Genomic DNA, 22,359 nt, shown 5'->3' on the forward strand with positions numbered 1-22,359 from the left:
AAGATGACAAAATTAGGAAGTCAAAACAAAATAAAATTATACAGAGGCACTAAAATAAAAAGAAAAAAAGAAAGAATTGGCCCTTTTTATGTTGTCTGATTTGTTTAAAATATGCATTTATTGATTATTGTGATATGCTGTCCACTGTTAGGCATTTCCTCCTATGTAAGAAAAAAATGAGTCAAACAAATAATGTATTTATATTAATGAAAAACATTTCAAAATCTATCCTTCAGAAAGAAATATAGGCAAATGCTAATATTTAATACATGCTTCTAAGACCTAATCTATAGGCTTATTTTTACAGTCTCTGTATATTTGAATGACTGGATATTGTTCAATTTTTTCTAAGAGCCTGTGCCCCTATAGGCATATCTCTTTTCAGAGAACATTCCATGGGGAGACAAGGGAATATGAATGCCAGGTGAGAGAGTTTGACATAGCAGAAGTGGAGGCCTTTGGGTGTAAACAAAACCCTGAAACAAAGTAAGCATGCAGGAATTGTGTACCATATACGTGGACAACCAGGAGTCATGTGTTGTTCCTATTTCTTGAAGGTCTATCGAATGCTTCTTGTTTATCTAACGGGGTGTTAGGTATTTAAGGCAGCTTTAAAAAAGAAAATATTATTTTACTTGGAAATACTTCTGCATATATCTCTGACAGAAAAGGACTTTTTTTTTTAAAGCATAACTCCAATACCATTATCAAACCTAACAAAATGAATAATTACTCCCTACTATGACTTAATATTCAAATTTTCGTTCCATTGACTCTCCATTCAAATTTCCTTAACACTTTACTTGTTTGAATCAGGAACCAAACAAGGTCTACACACTGTATTTGATTTTTATAGTTTTTTCAATCTACAACAGTTCCTTCTTTTTTTTAACCACATTTTTTTATTGAGGAAATTTGGTCATTTGTCCTGAGGAATGACCCACATTTTGGATTTGGCTAACTACTTCATCATGGTGTTATTTAACTTGTTCTGCTAACCCTTGTTTCTACTTCATGGATGATACTAACCTAGAGACGTGGTCAGATTGATTTTTAATTTAATGAGAATACTTGTAGGTGGTGCTGTGTATTTCTGAATGTATTATATCAGGGAAGCATAAGGTCTAGTTCTCTCAGCTTTCATAACACTAGCACTGACCAGAGGGCTCACGAGTTGTCAGACTATCTAAATTTCCTAACATTTCACCAAATAATTTTAGCGTACACTGATCATCACTGCCTCGGTCCGTTATTTTATTAGGATTTGCAAAATGGTGATTTCCTAATTCTATCATTTTTATCTGCTTATATTAACTGGAATTCTTCCTTTTATTAACTGGAATTGTCCACATCTACTGTTTGGTTATTTTGAAATACAGTTCACATAAGAATGGCAGGATAAATGCTTCATTCTTTACCTTTATAAACAACTTCCAGAGTAATGACTTGGTGCCCTAGAACTCTCCAATGATAACCAATGAAGTTTTCTTTTTTCCATATTATTATGAGCTCGTGAGTTTTGAAAATATATTTGGCATGTATCAATCAATTACAGTTCTTTCTGATGCTCAGATTGTCTCATATTAGGCCAATGGAAACTCCATCTGGTTGGCTCCTATGTCCTTTTGACATAAATCTTCAGTCAGTAATAGCTTGCTTTCTTAATGTCCTGGGTTCCTTTTTTATTTGCTGCTGCAGATCTGGAATCAGACATTCATTGAAGGAACTTGGGCTCCTATTGGTAGGAAATTTTACTTAGAAACCATAGTCCTGGTGTCAAGGTTATCATTGTTACTGGGTTTTTATTGCTTCTAGATATTTCCATTGGATAGAATTTATACATACGTATTTTTAGAGTGAAAAAAATCACAAGTTCTTATTCGAATTTCCAAAGCAAAATTGAGACTACAAAGTTTTGCTTAGCTTTTATATTTTATAAAAACCATTTAAGCGGTTCTAGTCATAATTCTACTATAAGGTGCAGAGAGGTCTCGCTTAGGTCTCTGTTTCCTGTTTCTCTGTCTCTATCCTATTTCCTCCTCTCAGTAGGGAAACCGCTTGGTTAGTTTTTGTTTCTTTTTTTTTATGGTTTCTTTTTTAGAAAATATAGGCATATGTGTATGTATTTTTCTACTCCTTCTTACACAAAAGATAACATACTATAAACACAATTTTACACACACACACACACACACACACCCCTTAAAACTATGTCCTGGGGATCAACTACTCCATAGTACAGTAATCATCTCTATCTTCTCTTGGAGTATTCAGAACACATACCATCATGTGGCTATACCATAGTTTATTCAACCAACCTCCCACTGATGGAAATTTTGTTTCCAGTCTTTTGCTATTACAAATAATGTTTCAATTAATCACCTCCCCCATAAATCATTTCATAGTTTTGCAGGTGTGTTTTGGGGCTGAGGGATCTGCATTTTATTTTGTTTTTTAAGGACTGATTTATTTATTTTGGAGAGAGAGAAGAAGGAGCAGAGAGGGAGGGGAGAAAAATCCTTAGCAGATTCCCCACTGAGCATGGAGCCAGACATGGGGCTCATCCCAGGAACCTGAGATCAGGGTCCCTGAGACCCTGAGCTGAAATCAAGAGATTGATACTTTGTGGACTGAGCCACCCAGGTGCCCTGAGGGATTTGCATTTTAAATAAGAATCCCAATGATTCTGATGCAGGTGATTTGATCTACACTTTGAGAAATGCGGGTAGAGAGCAGTGTTTTTAAATTTGTGGGTGGGGCCCACTCGTGAGTCAAGAAATCAGTTTAGTGGCTTGCAATTTGAATTTTTAAAAATAAAGTAGAACAGAAGTGAGTTGAAAATATCACTACACACTATAATAAGAGTAAGGGATATTTCTTTTAACTTTTGTTTCAAAAATGTAAGTGTAGGAGTATAGACTGGATCATGATATAAAATGTGTTTGTTACTCTGGATTGTGGTTAAAAAAAAGTTCATACAGTTGTGGGGGGAGAATAGATTGGTTGTCAGTAAACAGATCAACTACTGTTAGAATATTATGGAAGGCTTTAGAGTGGTGATACTATCTGAGTTTAGCCTTGTAGAAAGTGAATAGGCACCAAGAAAGACAGGTTGCTTTTCCTAAAGGTGAAGTGTACATGGGGGATTCAAAGGGAAGAATATCAAAAGTCAGGCCAGGAAAGCAAAAATGTGTCTAATGTGTTTGTAAACAATGAGGTCTTCTACTTGGCTAGAGCAGAAGGGGGGAGTTGTCACTCACACTGACCATTCTCTTTCAAAAGCCAAAGCTTTAGTTTATGGTGAGGTAACTAAAAAGTTTTAATTATTTTCTTTTCACTTAAATTAGGCTTTGAAACATTTGTTCACCAGTCACAGCACTGGCATTGGAAGAAAAGGATGCCGATTAACAACAGAAGATCTTGAAGCTTATATTTATGTCTTCTCCCAGCCTGGAGCATTAAGTGGCCCAATTAACCATTACCGAAATATCTTCAGGTCAGTATAATTTCTTTTTAGCTAAACGAAATATTCATTCCCTGAAAAGCCAATATTTTTTTTCCCAAGTTTTATTTAAATTCCAGCTAATTAACATACCATGCAATACTAGTTTTAGGTGTAGGATTTAGTGATTCAACACTTAACATGCAACACCCAGTGCTCATCTCAAGTGTCCTCCTTAATACCCAATCCCTGTTTAACCCACCCCCTATCCACCTCCCCTCCAGTGATCTCCAGATTGTTCTCTATACTAAAAGGTCTGTTTCTTGGTTTGCCTTTCCACCCCCCGCTGGCGTTCATTTGTTTTGTTTCTTAAATTCCACATATGAATGAAATCATATAATTTTTGTCTTTCTCTGACTGACTTCGTTTAGCATAATACTCTCTAGCTCCACCCATGTCATTGCAAATGGCAAGATTTCATTATTTTTTATGGTTGAATAATAGTCCATTGTTGTGTGTGTGTGTGTGCGTGTGTGTGTGTGCATATATATGTATATATATATGTATATGTGTATGTATACCACATCTTCTTTATCCATTCATGAGTCGATGGACATTTGGGCTCTTTCCATAATTTGGAAACTGACAACAGGAAAAAACAGGTGTTGGCAAGGAAGCAGAGAAACGGGACCCTCTTGCACGTTGGTGGGAATGCAAACTGGTGCAGCCACTCTGGAAAACAGTATGGAGATTCCTCAGAAAGTTAAAAATAGAGCTACCTTATGATTCAGCAATTAAATAAACTAGGTATTTACCCAAAGGATTAAAAAATGTGAATTCAGAGGCATACATGCAGCCCTGTGTTTATAGCAACACTCTCGACAATAGCCAATATTTTATTTTTAAGATTACATTCACTGTTTATCCAAAGACTCAAATAAAGTGTTCTGATTTTGTAAGTTGCATAATCTTTTCTTAAGGAAACTTTAAACATGGAAAAGTAGAGAGAATAGTATAATGGATCCCCCATGTAGTTGTCACTTATTTTATCTGTAACTCTATCCACTTCTTCTTTACCTTTGGATTATAATGAATAGATGTGTATTTGTAATCTTATTTTTAATGTTCATTATTCATTCAAGAAATATTTATTAAGCACTTTCTACATTCTGGCCTATGCCAGCACTCAAGATAAAGTAATAAGCAAAACTAGACAATAGTTCCTGATCTGACTAGCCAAGGGGGAAAAACAGACATCAAGCATGTAACCACAGCAATGAATATATTGTTATAAATAAAGACATTGAAAGAAAGGGATGAGAACTGAACAAATAACGCTTGAATAGAGAAATGACGAATGAGTTGCATAATGACTAGATAAAGTTGGGGATGGAGGGACTGACATTCCAGAAAAAGGAAATAGCATGTACCAAAGCTGCATGGGAAGACAGAGAATTGTGGTTTTAAGTAATACAACGAGGGCTAATATGGCTAGCACAGAGAAGACATTGAAATGAAAATGGTTCCAAGAATTACAGTGGCTGGTCATGCAGAGCTGCATAGACAATATTAAGTACTTAAGAGCTATGAATGTGACACTAATAAATGAGTGTTTCAAGCAGTAAAGAGAAACAATCCAATCTCTGTTTGGATAAATTCATTCAATGTAAGAAAAGTACAGTGGTCCAGGCTAAAGAGCATGGTAGTAGCCTGAAGTAGTCTGAAGGCAGTGGATATGGGGAGAATCAGTAGATTTAAGAGACATTTAAGAGGAAAAGTGACAGGGTTTGGTGATGGGTTAGTTGGGGGTGGGTAGGATGAGAAAAAGAGGGATGTCAAGGATGGCTCCTGAATTCCTGGCTTGAACAGCTGTATGGATAGTCATGCCATTCACTGCGATAGAAAACACTAGAAGAGAACTGGTTTTGAGGGGAAGTTCATAAACTTTATTGATCTTGAACTAGTGGAGATTGAGATGGTACCTTAAATATTCAAAAAGGTAGATAGATACGAGGGTTTGGAATTCAAAGGTTGGGAATCTGTGCTGAAGATATGTAAAATCTTGGTGTCACTGGCAGAAACAAATGACGCTTTTGTTCAGAAGATATTGTCTAGGGAGGGGCGCCTGGGTGGCTCAGTGGTTTAAAGCCTCTGCCTTCAGCTCAGGTCATGATCCCAGGGTCCTGGGATCGAGCCCCTATCGGGCTCTCTGCTCAGCGGGGAGCCTGCTTCCCCCTCTCTCTCTCTGCCTGCATCTCTGTCAGATAAATAAATAAAATCTTTAAGAAAAAAAAAAAAAAGAAGATATTGTCTAGGGAGAAAGTATAGAATGAAAGACAAGATACGGAGATTTGTCTGTTTGGGTTTGGGCTCTAGATGGGAGAAAAATATTTCCCTTAAGAATTTGCAACCCAGGGGCACCTGGGTGGCTCAGTGGGTTAAAACCTCTGCCTTCGGCTCAGGTCGTGATCCCAGGTCTTGGGATCGAGCCCCGCATCGGGCTCTCTGCTTAGCAGGGAGCCTGCTTCCCTTCCTCTCTCTGCCTACCTCTCTGCCTACTTGTAATCTCTGTCTGTCAAAAAAAAAAAAAAGAAAAAGAAAGGAAAAAAAAAGAAAGAAAACAAAAAGAATTTGCAATCCACAGCATGCCTTGAAAAGGGTTTAGGACCTTGAATTTATGCTACCTCTGTAACACTAAAATTATCAGGGAAAACATTATATTTCAATATCATTCTAGGCTGGTAACAATTCCTAGCAAGCTTGGCAGAAACAAAGGCAGAATTTCTCTGGAGGATACATTTCAACTAAGACTTACAATATTCCCACAGATAAAAATCCTGTGAAGATGAGTTCATAATCCAAATTATGAAAAACACTAATCTACCATGAACGAGTCAGAAAACAATTGCAGCAGAACCCTTACACATTTCAAATACCGGAACTATCAGATTATGAAGTATGTTTAAATCATTAAATATATGAAAGAATAAAAAATAAGAGAAAGAATAAGAAAATATCAAGACTGCTGGAAAGAGCAGAAAGGAACAAAAGAAGTTCTCGAAAAGAAAAACTTGGTTATTGAAATCTAAAATTCCATAAATGAGTTAAATAGCAGATCAGACAAACTAAAGAGAATTATGAATTGGAAGATAGCTCTGAAAAAATCACCTAGGATCTAGCTTAGATAAAGAAGTGAAAATATAAAAGATAGGTTATATTTGACATAGAGGATGAAATTAGAAATTATATAGATAGATGATAGCATTAGATACACATATTCATGCTAAGAATTTTTTTCTAGTAAAATAAAATAGAAATAGAGTGTATTATTTTCTTTTTAAAAGATTTTATTTATTTGACCGAGAAAGATACGGAGAGAGAGGGAACACAAGCAGGGGGAGTGAGAGAGGGAGAAGCAGGCTTCCCGCCAAGCAGGGAGCCTGATATGGGTCTCGATTCCAGGACCCTGGGATCATGACCTGAGCTGAAGGCAGACACTTAAGGACTGAGCCACCCAGGCGCTCTAGTGTATTATTTTCAAACCAGTAGAGGGTGACAAGAAAGCTATTTATTCAAAACAAGGCAGGAAAAGAGAAAAAGGAAGCAAATAGAAACCACAAAATAAGATGTCAAAAACAATTTAAATATGTCAGTAAACATAATAAATATGAGTGTATTATACTTGTCAGTTAAAAAACTAAATATCAGATTGGATTGAGTCACAATTAAAGCATAAAGACACAAAAGGGTTGAAAGTAGGAAGATGGGAAAAAGTTACAGTGGGTATGTTTTATTTTATTTATTTAAAGATTTTATTTTAAGGTAATCTCTAAGCCCAACATGGGGCTTGAACTACAATCCCAAGATCAAAAGTTGCATGCTCCACCGACTAAGCCAGCCAGGTGCCTCTCTAGTGGGTCTTATTTTAAACAAAACAAAGTCTCTCAAACTCTTTGAATAGAGAATCCAAGGGGAGTCATGAAATTATATGAATGGTGGAGAAGAGGAAAACCCAAACCTTCTTTTTTGACTAACAACAACAGAATTTATAAATATAAATGTAAAAATCTTCAGCAAAACAGAGATGTTAATTTAAAGCATATTTGTGGGTACCCTTTTATCAAACAAGGCAATGATTAGAAAGGCAGACTGACATTGCTTATGCTACAGGTTATATCTCGTAGGATATAGCAGCACTGTCAAGTCCATGTTTTGTTATTTGTTTGTTTTTTAGAAATAACATTTGTAAAGAGAGCTCTAAGAGAAAATAGAATGACATATTTTCATACAAGTCTAAATTTTTAATAGGAGAAAAAAATAATAGTTTTTAAATGTTCTTGATTTATCCCTTTATCAAAGTTACCTTTGTGATACAAAGCAAGTAGCTACAAGGAAAGAGAGAAAATATTCTCATCTTTCTGAGGCTCTTTTACTAACAATTGTTCATTAGGAGGCCCTGCATTCCCAAGAGTAAGCTCTAGAATCCTACTAATTAGCATGGAGAGAGAAAGAGTGAAAAAAAGCAGGCCTGTGAAGGTCAAAACTTAAAATTTTATATAAAGGTGAAAGACAATTTGAAACTAGTTGCTATAGGTTAAATCTAGCTGGGTCAAGGTCACATCAGACCTTCTGGAAGCTCAACTGACCTCTTCTGATGGTTCTTTACAAAGGGGTAACTGAGACCACGTACATAATTTAAAATGGTTATGCAATATATAATGACTACAAAGTATGGTATATTATACTCAGCTAGGGAAATCCTTCTCATTTATCACCCTGTTTCCTCAGGACCATAACCTCATTTAAGGACTCTCAAACATTGGGAGCCAAGGAACTAGAATGAGCTAGGAATTGGATTAACAGTAGGATCTAACCTGCAAAAAGATAAATAAGTGAAACCTATAACAAAACATCAAATAATAAAGCAAAAACTGAAACTTACAAGGAAAAATGACAAATCCACAATTACTACTTGAGATTTAAATAACTTCTCTCAAAAGTTGACCAATCAAGCAGGAAATAAATTAAATAAATTAATACGGAAGATTTGAATGACATCTTTGATCTGATGAACAATTCTAGAATCCTGCATCCAATAATCAGAAAATACACAGTATTTTTAGGTACATAGAAATGTTTACAAAGATTGATTACATACTAGAGTACAGAGCAAATCCTAACCAATACTAAAGAAAGGATCAATATCATATAGATTGTTTTCTCTGAATATAATTCAGTTAGAAATGAACAATAATGACAAACTTTTGGAAAACTCCATATATTCAGAAACTTAAAAAACTTTTATATTACTCATGGCTATGATCCATTAATTGCACTACTAGGTATTTACTCAAAGAAATAAAAAATACTGACTCAAAGGGATACAAGCATTTTTATAGTAGCATTATCAGCTATAGCCAAATTATGGAAACAGTCCCAGTGTCTGTCGACTAATGAATGGATAAAGATGTGGTATACAAATACCATGGAATATTACTCAGCCATAAAAAGGAATGAAATTTTGTCATATCTAACGATATGGATGAAACTAGAGAGTATTATGCTAAGTAAGAAAAATAAGTCAGTCAGAGAAAGACACACACCATATGAATCCATGCATATGTGGAATTTAAGAAACAAAACAAATGAGTAAGGGCTAAAAAAAGAGAGAGAGAGACAAAACAAGAAACAGAGTCTTAACTATAGAGAACAAACTGATGTTTACCAGATTGGAGGAGGGTGGAGAGCTTGGTTAAATAGGTGATGGGGATTAAGGAGTGCACTTCTGAAGAGCATCAGGTGTTGTATGGAAGTGTTAAATTACTATATTGTACGCCTGAATCTAGTATTAAACTTTATGTTAACTACCTGGAATTTAAATAAAAAGTTTAAAAAAATTATTCATGGATGCCTGGGTGGCTTAGTTGGTTAAGCATCCATCTCTTGATTTCAGCCCAGGGTCATGAGTTCAAGCTCCACATTGAGCTCAAGGCTGGGCATGGAGTCTACACAAAAAATGTTTTTTAAAAAATTACTCACGAATGAAAAAAATAATGGAAATTAGTAAACACTAACAAAAAATAATAAAAGCAAAACAAAAGCAAATAAAATCAAAGACTAAGATGCAATAAAGAGAATCAAAAAAATCAAAAGCAGATTATTTGAAGATCATTAATACAGACAAAATTTTGCCAAGATTGGTTTAAAAAATGAATAAACAATATTGAGCAGAAAATAGATATAAGTATAAACTTATAACTTACAACATATATATAACTCACATAAGTTATAACTTATATATATATAACCTATATAACATATAACTTATATATATGTATAACTTATATGTTATAAGTTTATACTTATATCTATTTTCTGCTCAATATTGTTTATAAACTTTATTGTTTATAAACTTATAACTTATAACATATATATATATATAACTTATATAAGTTATAAGTTTATACTTACATACTTATATAACATAACAGAGATGACAATATAAAATTTAGATTAACAAATTGGAGAACTTCGGCAAAATGGGCAGCTTTGAAGAAAAATATAGCGGCTGTGGCACCTGGGTGGCTCAGTTTGTTAAGCATCTGCATTTGGCTCAGGTCATGATCAGGGTCCTGGGATCAAACCTGCATGGGTTCCCTGCTTAGTGGGAAGTCTGCTTCTCCTTCTCCCTCTGCCTGCTGCTCCCACTGCTTGTGTTCTCTCTCTCTGTCAAACAAATAAATTCTAAAAAAAAGAAAAAAGAAAAATACAGCAACCAAATTGACACGTGAAGAATTAGAAAACCTGAATAGACATAACAGTTATTGAACTTGAATTACTAATTTAAAGCACTTCCGCAAGAACACAATACACATCCACACAAACAGGCATAGGTGGTTTATAAATAAGTTCTGATGCAGAAATTCCACTTTTTTTTTTTTTTAAGATTTTATGTATTTAATTGAGAGGGCAAGGGAGCATGAGCAGGGGAAGGGGCAGAGGGAGAGGGAAAAGCAGACTCCGCATTGAGCAGGGAGCCTGATGTGGGGCTTGATCCCAGGACCCCAAGATCATGACCTGAGCTGAAAGCAGACACTTAACTGACTAAGGCACCCAGACACCCTTAGAAATCCCACTCTTTAATAGACACTTTTAGACATTATAGAAAGAAGCCATTTGCTTCAGCTCATTTTGTGAAGCTGGTATAACTTTCACTCCAAAACAAGACAAGGACTGTATAAAACAGGAAAACTATAGGTCAAACTACATTATGAACATGATCCATAAATGCAAAATGAAATAATTTTGAACTGAATCCAGCATGCTTTGAAAGTTAAACCAGTTAGCATTAAAATTCATTACTTTAATTTACCATAGTAACAGATTAAAAGGAAAAAAAATGATCATCTAAATAAATTAAGGGGCACCTGCGTGGCTCAGCTGGTTAAGCATTTGCCTCTGTTCAGGTCATGATCCTGGGGTTCTGGGATCAAGTCCCACGTAGGGCTTCTTGTGGGGAGACTGCTTCTCCCCCTCCCTCTGGCCCTCCTCCCTGCTTGTGCATGCTCTCTCAATCTCTCTCTCTGTCTTTCAAATAAATATATTAAAAATCTTTAAAAAACAAAATTAAGAAGAAGGATTCAATAATATTCAACACATACTCATGTAACAGCTCTTGGTAATCTAGAAACAGAGGATGTGAAATTGGGCCTCAAGCTAGATAAGCCAGAATCTCCTGCAGGGATAGTTTGAGAAACTAACCTTTGCTTTACTTAATTGTCCAAGAAAAAAATATAAGGTTTTGAAAGTGTTTTTGCACTGGTTTTTTGCATTTGGGCAGCTGGCAGGCACATAAAAATATATTCCAGGAGTCAGGACCAAGAGAATAAAAAGCCTATACCAAAAGCAGAAAAATTGTGGTATTGTCCAATAGCTGTATCGCCATGGGAAACTTTGGAAGATCTGGGAAGTCCTTCCTCTATCTGATAGAATAATGTTATCTTCTGTTTATAAAAACACCTTTGTAGGTTTCTTTTCCCTTTGCCATTAAACTTGATATTCTCTGTGTCTGTTAGTGTCTTTCTATTAATCACAATATGGTTCCATTATTACAACAATGCAGAAGGGAACTTCTGTCTACCAAAAACCTGTAACAAATATCAGACTTTATGATGACACACTGAAAAACATTTTCTTCAAAAATGAAGTCTAGGGGCACCTGGGTGGCTCAGTGGGTTAAGCCTTCGGCTCGGGTCATGATCTCGGGGTCCTGGGATCGAGTCCCGCGTCGGGCTCTCTGCTCGGCAGGGAGCCTGCTTCCTCCTCTCTCTCTGCCTGCCTCTATGCCTACTTGTGATCTCTCTCTGTCAAATAAATAAATAAAATCTTTAAAAAAAAATGAAGTCTAAAGATAAACTTGGTGACTATAACTGCCTCTTTTCTCCACTGTATTGGAGGTCTTAGCCATATTAAAAAAAAAGCTGGAAAAGTGTAAGTATTAGGAAAGCAGGAAACAAAGCCATCAATACATATATAATGTGGTTGTTATCTAGAAAAAAAACCTACAGAAAACTTATTCAAACAAAAATAGTTCAGCGAAGTTGATATATGTAAGTGTAATATACAAAAATATGATCTTATAAATGAATAATTTGGAAACACATTTTAAAAATAGATACCCTTATAATAGCAAAAAAAAATTATGTATATAGGAATGACTCTAACAAAAGATCACCTTTATGGATTGTCAAAGTTGATTGGAATTAGTAAAGAATACAGACTAAGGGCAGTAGCTAATTACTAATCAGTAGAGAAATATTTTAATATTTTAACAATCCATAAAGACTTGCTATTGTAAATCAGTGAAAATTAGTCCTGGTTTATCATATTCATGATATTCATGATTGAAAAACTTCAATATCATAGTTGTTGATTTTTCACAAATTTGCCTATAAATGTAATTTCAATCAAAATCATAAGAAATTTTAATGAAACTTGAAAAACTGATTCTGAAATTTGTATAGAAGAACAAAAGGCTGAGGATGACCAAGATAGTTTAAAGAAAAGGATAGATGGGTGTCTAACCCTATCCAATATTAAGGCTTATAATGAGAATCTAAAATTAATAAAATATGGAGTTTACTCTGGGATAGAAAGGTTGATTAATGGAACAGAAAAGAAAGCCCCAAAATGGAACTGTACATATGGAAACTTGCTATGACATAGAACATTTTAAACCAGTGGTTAAAATATTCCATACATGTTGCTGGAACAATTGGATATCCAAATAGAATAACATGAGATTAGATTCCTAGCTCTTACTAAATAAGAAATCAACCTTAGGGAAATTTTTTTTTAAAGATTTTATTTATTTATTTTACAGAGAACAAAGTAGCAGAGAGGCAGGCAGAGAGAGAGAGAGAGATAGAAGCAGGCTCTGCACTGAGCGGAGAGCCCAATGCGGGGCTCGATCCCAGGGTCCTGGGATCATGACCTGGGCCGAAGGCAGAGGCTTTAACCCGCTGAGCCACCCAGGTGCCCCAACCTTAGGGAAATTTTAAAAAATGAAATATGATAAGCAAAACTTTCAAATGTTTGGAAAGTAAGAAAAAGCTTTCATGACCTCAGGTCATGTTATCAAGGAAAGGTCAAGAGAAAGGTGTCATCATATTTGCAGTGTTTTATTTCTTAAGCTGGTAGTGAGTATATTGATGCGATTGTTTTCTACAGTGTCTTCTTAAAGTAGTAAAATATTTCCACATAGAAAAGTAAGGATGGAGTGTATAACACTCTGGAAATTGCTGGTTTAATACTTATACATCAGCTGATAATTCAGACTTTGGAAAAGTAATACGGTAAAACAGACTTATTTGAAATAAGTATGTTAAAAATATATTTTGATAGGTTGAATAATTAGCAATATTGACCAGAAATTGTTACTACTTGTTACAGTTTTTAGATTTTTCAAATTGTTTCTATACTTAGTAAGATTAGTAATTTTTAATCACATATATTTTATCAAGTGTTTTCCCAATAAGTTCTTCAGCTTAACATACTCTCCTAAAATAATGTTTTACTATTTATTTGCTTGTTTATTTGCTTATTTTTTTATATTGAGGTATGATTGACTTAAAACATTATAGCGGTTTCAGGTGTACAATGTAATGATTCAATATCTGTATACATTGTGAAATGATCACCAAAAGTCTAATTAGCATTGTCCCTATACCGAGTTATAAATTATTTTTCTTATGATGAGAACTTTCAAGATCTCTCTCAGCAACTTTTAAATATGCAGTACAGTATACTGTAGCCACAATGCTGTACATACTTTTTTTTTTTTAAAGATTTTATTTATTTATTTGACAGAGATCACAAGTAGGCAGAGAGGCAGGCAGAGAGAGAGAGGAGGAAGCAGACTCCCTGCTGAGCAGAGAGCCTGATGTGGGACTCGATCCCACGACCCTGAGATCATGACCTGAGCCGAAGGCAGCGGCTTAACCCACTGAGCCACCCAGGCGCCCTGTACATACTTTTTAATTATTTTTTTCTTTTCAGGTTTTTATTTAAATTCTACTTAGTTAACATATATGCTAAAATTGATTTCAGGAGTAGAATTCACTTACATACAATACCCCAGTGCTTGTCACAAGTGCCCTCCTTAATGCCCATCACCCATTTAACCCACCCCCCACCCACCTCCATCCATTAACCTTCAGTTTGTTCTCTATCATTTTTTCCTTCCCGTATGTTCTTCTGTTTATTAAATTCCACATGAGTGAAATCATATGGTATTTGTCTTCCTCTAACTGACTTAATTCTTTTAACATAATATACTCTAGCTCCATCTAGGTCATAGCAAATGGCAAGATTTCATTCTTTCTGATGGCTGAGTAATATTTTATTATATATTATTTTATAATATATAATATATAATATTTTATAATATATTATAATATTTTATTATATATTATATAGTTATATATAAATATATTTTTATATATTTATATATATGGTGGTATATATGGTGAGATATATCTATATATCTATATTTATATCAATCTATCTATATCTATATCTATCTATCTATATATATGCCATAATTTCTTTATCTATCCCTCAGTTGATGGGCATTTGGGCTGTTTACATAATTTGGCTATTGTTGACAATGCTGCCATAAACATTAGGATGCATGTGCCCCTTTGAATCAGTATTTTTTATTTTTTTGGGTAAATAGCTAGTAGTGCAATTGATGGGTCATAGGGTAGTTCCATTTCTACCTTTTTGAGGAAGCTCCATACTGTTTTCCAGAGTGGCTACACCAGTTTGCATTCCCACCAACAGTATAAGAGATTTCCCCTTTCTCCACATCCTAACACCTATTGTTTCCTGTGTTGTTAATTTTAGTGATTCTGACAGATGTGAGGTGGTATCTCATCCTGGTTTTGATTTGTATTTCCCTGATGATGAGTGATGTTGGGCATCTTTTCATGTGTCTGTTAGCCATTTGTATGTCTTCTTTGGAAAAGTATCTGTTCATATCTTCTGCCCAATTCTTCTCTGGATTGTTTATTTTTTGGGTGTTGAGTTTGATAAGTTCTCTACAGATTTGGGGTACTAGCCCTTTATCTGTTAAAATATTTGCAAATATCTTCTCCCATTCTGTAGGTCGCCTTTTATTTTGTTGACTGTTTCCTTTGCTGTGCAGAAGCTTTTTATCTTGATGAAGTCCCCATAGTTCATTTTTGCTTTTGTTTTCCTTGCCTCCAGAGAGGTGTCTAGTAAGAAGTTGCTATGGCTGAGGTCAAACAGGTTGCTGCCTGTGTTGTCCTTTAGGATTTTGATGGTTTCCTGTCTCACATTTAAGTCTTTCATCCATTTTGAATTTATTTTTGTGAATGGTCTAAGAAAATGGTCCAGTTTCATTCTTCTGCATGCCGCTGTCCAGTTTTCCCAACACTATCTGTTGAAGACATTTTCTTTTTTCCATTGAATATTCTTTCCTGCTTTGTTGAATAATAGTTGACCATATAGCTGTGGATCAATTTCTGGGTTCTCTATTGTGTTCCATTGATCTATGTGTCTGCTTTTGTGCCATTATCATACTGTCTTGATTCTTATAGCTTTGTAATATAGCTTGAAATCTGGAATTATGATGCCTCCAGCTTTCCTTTTCTTTTTCAGAATTGCTTTGGCTATTTAGGGTCTTTTGTGTAGATTGCTTTGGGTAATATGGCAATGTTCTTCCAATCCATGAGTCTGTAGTATTTTTCCATTTTGCTGTGTCCTCTTAAATTTCTTTCATCAGTGTTCTATAGTCTTCAGAGTGCAGATCTTTTACCTCTTTGGTTAGATTTATTCCTAGGTATCTTATTGGTTTTGGTGCAATTGTAAATGAGATTGATTCTTTGATTTATTTTTCTGCTGCTTTATTATTGGTGTATAGAAATGCAACAAATTTCTGTCAATTGATCCTCTCCTGTGACTTTGTTGAATTCATGTATTAGTTCTAGCAAGTTTTTGGTAGATACTTTCCCTTTTTTATTATTTTATTTATTTATTCAACAGAGAGAGACACAGCAAGAGAGGGGACACAAGCAGGGGAGTGGGAGAAGGAGAAGCAGACTTCCCACTGAGCAGGGATCCTGATGTGGGACTCCATCCCAGGATTCCCGGATCACAACCTGAGACAAAGGCAGACACTTAATGACTGAGCCACCCAGGCATTCCTGGTGGATACTTTCTTTTATATGTAACATATTTCAGGGGCATCTGGGTGGCTCAGTCAGTTAAGCATCTGACTTTTGATTTTGGTTCAGGTCATGATCTCAGTGTTGTGGTATTGAGTCCCACATTCAGCTCTGTGCTCAGTGGGGAGTCGGTTTGAGAATCTTTCTCTCCCTCTGTCCCTCCCCCTACTCACGCGCACACTCTCTCTAAACTGGATAAATACATCTTAAAAAAAAAAAGTGTAATATATTTCATGTGAAGTTCAGCGATTTAAAACCCCAGGACTGGGGGACACCTGGGTGGCTCAGTGGGTTAAGCCTCTGCCTTCAGCTCAGGTCATGATCTCAGGGTCCTGGGATCGAGCCCCGCATCGGGCTTTCTGCTCAGCAGGGAGCCTGCTTCCCCCCCCCCCTCTCTCTCTCTGTCTGCCTCTCTGCCTATTTGTGATCTCTCTCTATCAAATAAATAAATAAAATCTTAAAAAAAAAATAAAAATAAAACCCCAGGACCAGAGAATATGTCTTCTTTTCATTTTCTGGAAACTTCTCCCTTGTATCCCCAATTTGATCTGGTGATGAATTTCTATTTTTCTTGCTTTTATTCTTTTTTGTAATTCAAAAATTTTATTTATTTTTTAATTGTGTTAATTCAACTATAATTGTCATACAGTATTCTTGTAGGTTCAGTTATACAATATAGTGATTCAACGATTCTATACATTACTCAGTGCTCTTCACCTATTTCCCTCATTTCCCTGACCCACTTCTCTTCTGGCAACTACCAGTTTGTTCCCTACAGTGAAGAGTCTGGGTTTTTTGTTGTTTGTCCTTTTTTATTTCTTTGTTCATCTGTTTTGTTTTTTAAATTCCACATATGAGTGAAGAATTTATTTTTTTCTTTGTTTTTTGACTAGTTGTCTTTAAAAAAATTTTTTTTTCATTTATTTATTTTCAGCATATCAGTATCATTATTTTTTCCCCACACCCAATGCTCCATGCAATCCGTGCCCTCTATAATACTCACCACCTGGTACCCCAACCTCCCACCCCCACCCCCCGCCACTTCAAACCCCTCAGATTGTTTTTCAGAGTCCATAGTCTTTTAAAACTCCTTTTACGTTACTGATTCAATTATTAGATGCTCACATATTGTTAAATATGTGGGTAACTGTTATAAAATGTTTTACTTTTGAATATTTTATGACCTCTAGAATTTGAGTGACTTGCACGTTTGTATAGCAATCCATGTATCAACATTAAGTATAAAGTTTATTTTTCTATTAGTTTACCCATTCACAAAGAAATTAATTTTTAAGAACATTATAATCAAATGATGGCCACTTGAATGGGAGTCAAATGTTAAGTCCTTAGTGAACATATGTTCTAGCAGCATCCTATCAAACCCAAGTAGCCACAAGTCATTATTTTTGATAACTAACAAAAATGGAAGTCAGTGCTGGAGAGTGTCTAGTGACATGTTCATTCTCATGCTTAGTCAACAAGAATGTAACTAATCCATCCCACCTTTCTGAAAAATAGTGTAGTAGTAGGTGTTCAAAGCTTTAAAAATATTTATTTTCCTTAGCTCAGGAATTCCACTTCTATGGCTCTAGCTGAAAGAAATGATCTGAAATGCCAAAAAAGATTTAGGCACGAAATGCTCATTATAGCATCACTGAAAACATCCCCTTGTTTTAACTGATGATATCATCTAAACATTCATTTATACGACGATAGTCATTTATGGGTCATAACACCACAAAATACTCTCTCTTATAATTACTTTTGAAAAACATTATAACATAATATATAACATTATAAAATGAGAAAATTCTCGTTATAATTTTATACATAACTTTATATATATTTATATATTTTATTTATCATTATATATTAAGTATATATTATGTTATTAATATATAAATATATTCTTAATATATAATGATGTATAAATATAAATAATAAAATATATAAATATATATATAGTTCAATAAATATACACAATTTATTTACAATATCCATACTCACACCTCATATTGAATTATAACTTGAGAATTTTCTCATTTTATAATGTTATATATTATGTTATTAATAGATATACACTAATATTTATATTATATTTATATTCATATATAATATATAAATAAATATATAATGTATAAGTGCATAAGTATATTATAAATATATTACATTGCATTTAATATAATATATTTATAATATATTAATATATTATATAATTGCTATTTAAATATTATATAAATATTATATTCATATAATTTATGTATTTATATAATTTCTATATGTAAATATAAATACATTCATATGTAATATAGTTAATAAATTATAAAATATAAATATATCATAAATATATTATAACCATTTAAAATTAAATATGAATTTAATTTACATGTATTTGCATGTTTATTTACATTTATTTGCATATATTATTTTTTGCATATATTATATTTTATACACATATAAATTATCATAATATTATTTATAGATTTATATAAATATATAAATAAATATATCTTTATATTTAATATATTTATAAATATATATATTTCTATATTATTCAACTATATGCATAGAAAATAACCAAAAGTTTATCTTTTATTATGGAATTATGTATGGTTTTGTTCTTTATACTTTAAGAAAATACACAATAAATCATTGTTTAAAAATAATCTTCCTGCAACATAAATATAGTGTCATTTAATAGTAAAGTTTAGGCTGTATATATTTTCTGAATTTTCAGTTCCAATTTCACATAAAATGTTATGTATCTAAGAAACAATTTAAAATATATTTAACACCATTTAAAACTCTTTCATCACATAATTCAGAAATTCTGGTATCCTTTTAAAGCAAATTATTCTTCATAGTGATGAATTTCATATTTAATTTATAATCTTTATTACAAGTTTTGCTGCACTCACCCAATTAAAAATTTTATTGAGCCCTTTCTTAAATAGCCTTTTAAATTTTTTATTGTATAGATTGATTGCCTGTTTCTCAACAGAATACCGTGTTTCTCAACCATTTTTTCATCATCACCTCCTTAAGGAGCCTTTTTAGACATTTTTTCCCCTAAATTACCCCCCATGAAATTTTAATATCTGTTTATGTACTATGTGTATATCCATGACTTATACATTAAAAAAAAATTTTTTTTTCACTCTCACAAGAATCGATTTTCACGCCATTGGTGGTGATATAGCCTCCTTTGAGACTATATGGCTTAAAGGAACATTATGGAAAAATGTTACTTTAACTTTTACAATGAGTCTCAAATCCACGTGTTTTGTTTTCATAGCTGCCTGCCTTTCAAACATCACATGGTGACCATTCCAACACTACTACTGTGGGGAGAGAAAGACGCATTTATGGAGGTTGAGATGGCTGAAGTCACAAAGATTTATGTTAAAAATTATTTCAGGCTAACTATATTGTCAGAAGTCAGTCATTGGCTTCAGCAAGAACAACCTGACATAGTAAACAAACTGATATGGACATTTCTGAAAGAAGAAACAAGAAAAAAAGATTGATTTTCTATATCTTCTATGAGAGGTCTATAATGAAATCTCTAAATAATTTTTAATAATTGTTCATCAACCTCTTTAAGCTTCATTAGGAAAAAATGTTTTAATATGCTTTATCATAAATATCCCAACAAATGATATTGAAAAAAATCTGAGAATGTGTGGATTTGTAACATGATGTTGATTTTCTTCTGTTGAATTTTGCACGGGAAAGCATCTGCCTTAAAATGTATACATTGGTACAAAAAGGAAGTTGGGGCAAGTGGCTTAGTTTTTATTTCCTGCATTCTTTACCCTGTTAACATCTGGTGCCTTTTATAAATGTATATTAAAGATTAGCTGTGCCATGTTTAAAAAGGCAAACCTGCAATGGTATAAATTTTCATTTTATTGTTCAAAACTTCTTTTTACTATTTTTCAACCATTAAAAGATTCTATTGTCAAATCTCTTGGATTTATAATATGCTTATGAGTTTGAAGGCAAAGATGATTAGAAGAATATGCATTCTTAAAACAAGTCATAAATTCTATTTATACTGGAAAGATTAACAAGAGATAATGTAGAGATTCTCATGTATATGTGTGTGTATTTAATACTGCAAAGTTGGAAAGCACATCTATCAAATTACTTATCTTAATTTTCCAGCTAAACTGGTAAGAGATTTAGATGAAAGATCAAAATATCCTTTTGTCCCTATTATGCAACCAGAATTGAATTCTGTACTTCCTATGTGCAGTAGAATCTAAGCTCCACAAAGCATAAATTTTTTACTGTTTTATTACCTGACACATATCCAACATCTGGAATAAGGGCCTGGCTCCATTGTGAGCACTCACTTACCTGTTTAATGAATAAATAAATATCTGACACACTGTTAGGCAAATATAAAGGAAAGATGACATGGTAATATGGAACTTTCCTTAGGAAGTATACACAGGAAAGAAAAAAAAAAGAAGTATACACAGGGGCACCTGGTGGCTCAGTCAGTTAAGCGTCCACCTTCTGCTCAGGTCATGGTCCCAGAGTCCTGGCATTGAGCCTTGCGCTGGGGCCCCCTGCTTCTCACCCTCCTCCCCACTCATGCTCTCTCTCTCTCTCTCTCTCGCTATCTCTGTCTCTCTCTCTCAAATAAATAAAATCTTTTTTTTTAAAGATTTTATTTATTTATTTATCAGAGTGAGCACAGGCAGATAGAGTGGCAGGCAGTGGCAGACGGAGAAGCAGGCTCCCCGCTGAGCAAGGAGCCCGATGTAGGACTTGATCCCAGCACAGGACGCTGGGATGATGACCTGAGCCGAAGGCAGCCGCTTAAACTAATGAGTCACCTAGGCGTCCCAAATAAAATCTTAAAAAAAAAGAAGTATACAGAGAATGTAGTTAAGTTAAACAAGGATTCAAGAGTAGTAACAAACATTACAAATAGGAGTGGAAAGACTTAAAGAAAAGAGAATGATACAAGCTCAAGGTAGTACTACCCATTCACTTGGGTTGGTCTCATCTGGCATCGGAGACAACCAGTAACATTGCCAAATCATGTCTCCTTAGAGGCTACAGCTATGTTCCCAACTAAGACTAAGTTGGTGAAAAAATGTCTCCCTCACTAAGTGTAGTTCTGATAGTGACAGAAGAAAGTGGAATGTTCTTAAGAATTCTCATTATTGTATCTTAAGCAACTTTTATTTATTAATAAAAACCCAACTTTCTATATACATTTTTGCTTGTGCTTCATAATAACATTACAAGATAGAGGGTATTACCAGTTTACAGATGTGAAAAATAAGGTTGGCCAATGCCCATGGTATAATTGTTAGAAGCAGAATCTGACCTAAATTCATTTGGTTATAAAGCCTCTACTCTTTCCAATAAGATAACAGGCTCTGTATCTACACTGTTTTGTTTTACTGGTAACCTGATGTGCTCCAATAAATAGAAACATCTCTCAGAAACCTATAATTTGACTTTTAATTCTGGGGAAAGGAATTTAAATCAATAATTAGCAAATTAGCATTGTCAGAGTTGCAAATGTTACAAGGTATAGAAGAGAGCCTGGTTCACAGCGACTTTGATTATGCTTCCCTCTTGATCATTTCTGAATGGCAGCAAGAAAGGGAAGAATAGGACTTTGACTGTTTATGTTGACCCAGTAAAATAATCCTGACTTGCTTTACTGAAAACTGGTTACTGACTAAGGTGATTTTAAGGTTTGTTGTTGTTATTTATATCAGTTTGGAATGGTGACTGGTTCATGTGGACTCATGTTAATAATATGAATCAAATGTGCTATGGCTAATTCCAGCCCATGATAATGGATGTATTCTAATTTGCTATGTATGTAGAAGAGGGCTTGTAACAGATATAAAGGCTCATGGGTGCCATCAGTTAAACCTCTTAGCATAAAGAGATATCATGGTCTCTGTAGAGATCAATTTGTAGGGAGAGTAAATGAATTTGGCTTACCAACTCCCAAAACATTTCACAGTAAGTAAACTTTACTGGTAATGGCATTTAAATTAAAAAGTTATAATTAAATATTCATCTATTTAAATTATTATATCCCGGGACGCCTGGGTGGCTCAGTTGGTTGGACGACTGCTTTCGGCTCAGGTCATGATCCCGGAGTCCCGGGATTGAGTCCCGCATCAGGCT

General features: G+C 34.2%; 1 protein-coding gene across 1 annotated transcript in view; it reads left to right on the forward strand.

Annotated features, from left to right (window-relative positions):
* The window catches only part of EPHX4 (epoxide hydrolase 4), a 42,628-nt gene extending 20,668 nt beyond the window's left edge, over positions 1 to 21,960 (forward strand). Inside the window, exons 6-7 of the mRNA XM_059377173.1 lie at positions 3,348 to 3,496; positions 19,487 to 21,960. Of these exons, the coding sequence (XP_059233156.1) occupies positions 3,348 to 3,496; positions 19,487 to 19,718 (381 nt within the window). The 3' untranslated portion in view covers positions 19,719 to 21,960. The remainder of the gene's footprint in view (positions 1 to 3,347; positions 3,497 to 19,486) is intronic.
* Positions 21,961 to 22,359: the final 399 nt, after the last annotated feature.

The sequence above is a fragment of the Mustela nigripes genome, chromosome 14 (assembly GCF_022355385.1).
Source record: "Mustela nigripes isolate SB6536 chromosome 14, MUSNIG.SB6536, whole genome shotgun sequence".
Lineage (NCBI taxonomy): Eukaryota > Metazoa > Chordata > Mammalia > Carnivora > Mustelidae > Mustela > Mustela nigripes.